The sequence below is a fragment of the Arvicanthis niloticus genome, chromosome 22 (assembly GCF_011762505.2).
Source record: "Arvicanthis niloticus isolate mArvNil1 chromosome 22, mArvNil1.pat.X, whole genome shotgun sequence".
Taxonomy (NCBI): Eukaryota; Metazoa; Chordata; class Mammalia; order Rodentia; family Muridae; genus Arvicanthis; species Arvicanthis niloticus.
In genome coordinates, this window is record NC_133429.1 from 1,713,379 (window position 1) to 1,719,378 (window position 6,000).

Below are 6,000 nucleotides of genomic sequence, written 5' to 3' on the forward strand. Positions count from 1 at the left end.
ATGTCTGCCGCCGCTGCTTGAGTGGCTAAAACCCTCTTAAGAGAACTTTGCTATTTCTTCTCTGCTTCTTACAAAACACACCCCAGGACCTAACTACATGGCAGCAAAATTAGCTGTGGACATGGCCCTTGGCACTTCTGGGCTCAATCTCCACAGCATCCGACAGTCCTAAAGACCAAGGCTGCTCGTGAAGCCAACCACAGCCACCGCCATCACCACCACCACCTGGTCTGGCAACTCACCGCCCTCTCGGCCCGGCTGGGCAGCACCACGCTGGCCAGTGGGATGCTGACAGGCAGCTTGTTGGGCTGGACCGTGCTGAGCGGAATGCTAACCGGCAGGCTGGTGATGGTCTCCCCATGGCTGCTGTAACCACGCTCCTTCACCCCCTGCCAATAGATGGCTATGTGTCTGTCACCCAGGCCTGGATGAAGCTCAGCAGAGACCCAGCAGACCCACCAGAGAAGCTATGTCCTCAGTCATGGGCTGGCAGCTTCTGCAAGGTCCGTGTGTGGACTTGAGGACAGTGCACACTCCCCAGATTCTTCTTCCCACCTCTGTCACTTCAGACTGCCAGGCTTCACAAGGACCCCCTGCCCCTTCCTCCCAAACTTCATTCCATCTCTGTAAATAGAGTGGAGGCCCTACGCCCTCGGTCCCACTACAGATCCCCCAACTAACCAACCAAACCCTGCTCCAAAGTGTAAGCACCCGAGTCCCCTCCCAGGAGACCCGAGGACTGCGACCACACCACGAAGCCCAGGGATGCCAGGCCCATCTCCTCCTCAGGTCTCCAAACTAAGCTCCAAGCTACAGATGAGGACGCCCTTGGGCACTGCAGGTGCCTCCTCTACTCCTCACACAGGTAGCTTAGTTAGAGCAGCCCGTACCTTCTCACTACCCTTCTCGGAGGTGAGGGGCGAGGTTGCCGGGGAGGCCAGCGGTGGATCCTGGGGACTAAGCTTCATGCTGTTGGACAAGCCAGGGCTCTGGTAGGGAAGGCTGCTCTCCTTGGCGTGCTCTGGCCTGCAATGAAAGGCCGGTCACTCTGCCCATGCCCAGCAGGCACACGGCAGCAATGGTGGCAGAGCCACTATGTGCACTTGTCCTCACCGAGGGTGTGGCTCACTGGTAGCTGCTTTGCTAGCCCCAGTGTGGTCCTGGCTCAGGTGCCGCCTCAACACAATCTTGGCAGGTGACAACCGAGTGTAGTCAGGCAAAGCCAGGCCAGACAGCTTCTCTAGCCGAGGCCGGCCACTGTGGCTAGGGGTGCAGGGTACCACCTCCTGGTCCAAGGGGGAGGCCAGGTACTGAGGGGTGTTCTGCTTGGATGAGGGCCGACTAGCTGCATTGCAGAGCTCATAGCTGGCAGCATGGCCATTCATGGACAGCTCGGGGCTCATGCTGCTGAGGTGTGGCAGGGAGATCTTGGCACAGTCCAGCTCAAGGCGTAAGCGCCCAGCGTCAGCCTCCAGCTCGCGGCCCAGGGCACCCTTGCCACGCAGATGCAGGGACAGAGCGTCATCTGGTGGCACACAGGACTTCAACTGCAGGAGTTCCTGCTGGCGCTGGGTCTTCTCGAGCTCCACGATGCTGATCTATAGGGTAGAAGGGGAGTCACACAGCAGCCCAGGCTCCACCCAGCAGGGCAGGTGGCATGTGGTGGCCCAAGGATATGCACACCCTTGCTGCCCATCATCACAAATGCCCTTCTGAGGGTGAAGATGCGTCTCCCTGATACCCCACCTGCAGTTCCAGGCAGTGCCGTTGCTTCTCTGAGATCTGGCTACGAAGGGCCTGCTTCTCTTTCCGCAGGTTCTCCAGGGACAGTGTGGACCAGTCAAGCCTCAGCTCCTCGCACCGGGCCCTGAGCTGGGAGTACATGGACAGAAGTCTCACTAGCCAAAGGGAGTGAGGGCCAGGCTCTCTGGACAGTGCAATGGAACCCCTCCTACAGTTGCAGCACGTAGCACCGACAACCCACCCACAAACAAGCAATGTAATAAAGGGCCACCTCTGGGCCAGCGAGTGGGCAATGCTCCACCCCACGCATGCACACACAGCAGTGGCAGGCCCTGCACACACCAGCCGCAGGCTCTGGCTCCGAAGCTCGCTGTTGTCCTTCTCCAGCTGTTCCGACTGCTCCCGCAGCTGCTGGTTGTGGGCAGAGATTTCCTTCTGGGCCTGAATCAGGTCATTGTAGTTCAGCGCCTTCACGCCCAACTGGGAATGGGAGAACAAAGCATGGTGAGTAGAGTCCTAGTTCACAGGGACAAATGGGGTGACAGACACTGTACAGTTCTGACCCGGACACAGCCAAGACCATCCCATGTCAGTGCTTCATAAGGTTAAGGGAAGCTATCTTTGGTTGCCCCGCCAGACCCTGGGTCAGGTATCTGCTGACGTGGACAGGCAGCCTCAAGTCACCTCATCCAGCTTCTGCTGGAACAGCCTGCGGATCTCTTCCTTTTGGGCCTGGCAATGGCCGAAGAGCTGCTGGGCTGTGCCCAGCAGCTGTGTGTTCTTCTCCTGCAAGGGAGGACAGGAGAAGGTAACCACAGAGCCCCCCAGGCAGCCCTAAGCTGAGCCCAGACATTAAGGCAGAGCCTGCACACCTTCTCCTGGTCCAGAAGCTGCTGTAGGTTGGCCTTGTACTGTGGGGTCTTCGTATAAGCCAGGAACTGCAAGTACTGGATTTTGAAGGACTCTGGAGGCACACAACACAGCATGTAAGCAGGGCTGATGCAGGAGGTGGCCAGCAGATACAGGGAGGCTATTGGGCCTCGGCCTGCTGCAGCACCATCCTGCTGTGGTTTCAGCTTTTCTCCCAATGTAGGAGGCTCCCTCCTGGCAGCATGGCAGCTCTAAACCCCAAGAGCAGGTCTCTCCTTCAAGTAAGGAACTTGCCAGCCTTCCCTGTGCAGGGAGGTGTTCTCCACAGAGCTCCCCAAGTACTGATGGGTCACACAGGTCCCCAGATATGGTCCAGGATCCCTGGGGTGAGTCAGTCTCAGCTACTCACAGGGGCCAACATAAGCCAGGCCATGAAGCAAGTGGGCTCGACTGGGGCCCCACAGAAATGCTTCAAGGTCAGAGCTACGACCCACCTAAAAGCTTCTGCAGCGCAGGTGGAGTGGGGGCCACTAGCAGCGGGCTGGGTGAGTGTGGCTGCGTGCTCGGAGGTAGCTGGTAGAACGGGCTGTGAGGTGCCCTGTAGGCATCTGCAGAAGAGAGGAGGCCGTCAGCTACCAACCATGGGCAACAAACTGAAATCTATGGGGTCCAAATCCACACTGAGCCCCTCCGATTTGATGCTGTAGGCCCGGCACATGGCAAGAGTCCCACAGTCATGAGAATGGGGACCTCAAACCCACTCTGCCATGCAGAAGAGAAAGAGGCTCACCCTGGGGCGAGGCTGAGGGTGGGGCTGGGGGTGGGGAGTGAAGGAGGTCCAGTGCGCTCTGGCTCTTCTTGGACTTGCGCTCGGCACTGGCAGCGCTCATTTTCTTGGGTCGCCCACGCTTCCGGCCAGCCATCTTTCTCCCTTTCTTGTTCAGTTTCTTCTTCCGAGCTTTGGAGGGAGATGGCTTTTTGACAGTGGCCACACCTGATTTTTCTTCTTCAGCACCAGAATCCTGGAGGACACAGGCAGGCAGTGAAGAGCTGTGGCAGGAGAGTTCACAGGGCCACAGCCTGGGGCACCCCAGCCTTCTAGCTATCTCACCACAGGGGCCTCGGTGGCAGCTGCCTTGCTCTCAGGGACTTTGGTGGGCGTGGTAGCATTGCTCTTGTTCTCCCGCTGCTGCCTGCGCCTCGCTGCCTCCTGCTCCTCCTGAAATGAGGTGCTGCTGGCTAAGTGTCCAGAATGCTGGAGGATCCAACTCTGCTCCAGCACGAATGAAGTAGACACACACACACACACACACACACACACACACACACACACACACACACGACACTGGGGAGAGTCTCAATGCCTGACTCGGGCCCCACAGCCCCTCTGTGGGGAAGAAACGAGTCGGTCATGGTGCCCCTGTACTGACAGCTGCAAGACCACATGGCAATAAAAGCACATAGAACATGCCAGCCAACAGAGAGAGTCCCAACGGCACCACTCAGCAGGGCAGGTATGGTCCCAAAGGCAAAGCCAAACCACACATAAAGACCTATGTCCTCTTGGCACAACACAGCCACTGCTGACTTGAACCCAGCTGCTCTGACCTTCATGAGGTGTACCCCACATGCCCTTGTGGAATCAGGCAGAGAGGCTCAGACCCCTTGCTGAGGACATGCACTGTCTATGGTGGCGCACACCTTTAATCCCAGCACTTGGGAGGCAGAGGCAGGCAGATTTCTGAGTTCGAGGCAGCCTGGTCTACAGAGTGAGTTCCAGGACAGCCAGGGCTAACAGAGAAACCCTGTCAGAAAAAACAAAAAAACCAACCAACCAACCAAACCAAACAAACAAACAAAAACCCTCAAAATAGTGCTAGGCTCTGCTCTTACTGCCCATGTGCAATGAATACATCTTTGTTTACGTCTCCTCAGGGAAACGTACATAAGCGCCCACCCCTCTGTGTCCCTGGGACAGACAGGCCACGCCCAGCAGATGTCGGTAGGGGTAGTGCCTGCCAGGGAGTATGATGCCAGCCTTCCAGGGTTCTAGAGACAGTACCCTCAACTGTTAGTACAAACCCCTGACTTGAGGACACACGACACTATGTGACAAGAATGTACTGGCACCTGGCCTCTCTGCAGGACAATCACTCACAGAATCATGGAGACTCAACACATTAACAGAGCTTAGGGCCTTCAGGCGCCCTGGTTGGCCTCAGGGTCTCTGACCACACACGTATACAAGCATGCACAGATAGGCACGATGACTCTTATGTAGGATCAGAGTCAAGAGAGATGGAAACTTACCCTGAGTTTTGGATTTTTCAGACTAGAAAAATAGTTTCAAGCTAAGAGAGAAAAAGAAAACACTTTGTTAAAAGTGGGCCCTAGGCACAGACACAGGATGTCTACAAAGAGATGCTTCATCCCACAGAGCTGCCACACAGCACCGAACATCAAAGGTGGCACAGCTGGAGTACCGAGGCAGCTAACCTTGGCTCCCAGGACTGCTAAGGACCCACAGCCAGGCCCTCCCAGGGGAGACACTGGCTACCACACTGAAACCTATGTGTGATGATGCTATAGCACACACGGGGAACCTTCGCGCCTCAGCTGAGGAGCCTTGCGTGCGCTGCGATCTTTTTCCCACAGCAGGTCAAAGCTGCTGCTGGCTGTCAGCTGCCAGTCCCAGCACTGACCCAGGGAGGACAGAGAACAAACTGCAGAACTGTCAGCATGCTGCTTCTAGGAGCCAGAGGCCACCAGGGAAAACAGAGAAAACAGCACTCAGGCTGGCACCACAAAGAGCGCTGGCAACGAGGGGGCCATGAGGGATAGGCCAGCACAAACCTGGGCAGGCTGGTGGGAACAAGTTGGAATGGGTAACAGAGACCCAAGTCCTTTGGTAACAAAGCTGAAACTGCTATGTCATCTATTTGTCAGGAAAAACCAAGGACCAAGACCAGAGCTGCCAGGGGACGTGGCTGTGACTCTGTCCCACTCTGTAGGGTGTCGAGGGGGGACTCACTAGGTGAGGTCAATGGTGTGCAGGTAGTAGGAGACAGGCTTGCCAGTCCACGACACAGAGCCCTTCAGGGGCGACAGCTACACCACACGCAATGATGGTCCAATGTCTATGGGCGAGGCATCACATCAGGACTGCCGCAGGAGCCTAAACCCTGAAGCAACTGCTCATGTCCCACAAGCGGTCTGGTACAGCAGAACCCCAAGGCCTGCCCCACCAATGAGACAAGCGGAAGACCTACGGAAAAACGTGCAAACCACACAAATGGGGTTAAGGCCTTTGAGATTAACCAGAATTCAAAGCAAGATCAGCAAAGTCAAAGCAAGCATGCAGACACTGAGCTGGGCCAGCCAGTCGCC

The 6,000-nt window shown here is 56.6% G+C and overlaps 1 protein-coding gene across 1 annotated transcript in view; it reads right to left on the reverse strand.

Annotated features, from left to right (window-relative positions):
- Dot1l (DOT1 like histone lysine methyltransferase) overlaps positions 1–6,000 on the reverse strand; it is a 50,887-nt gene that overhangs the window by 8,143 nt on the left and 36,744 nt on the right. The window contains exons 18-22 of the mRNA XM_076919387.1: positions 2,086–2,223; positions 1,747–1,872; positions 1,114–1,598; positions 891–1,026; positions 243–389 (exon numbers count right to left, since the gene is read on the reverse strand). Coding sequence (XP_076775502.1) covers positions 243–389; positions 891–1,026; positions 1,114–1,598; positions 1,747–1,872; positions 2,086–2,223 — 1,032 coding nt within the window. The remainder of the gene's footprint in view (positions 1–242; positions 390–890; positions 1,027–1,113; positions 1,599–1,746; positions 1,873–2,085; positions 2,224–6,000) is intronic.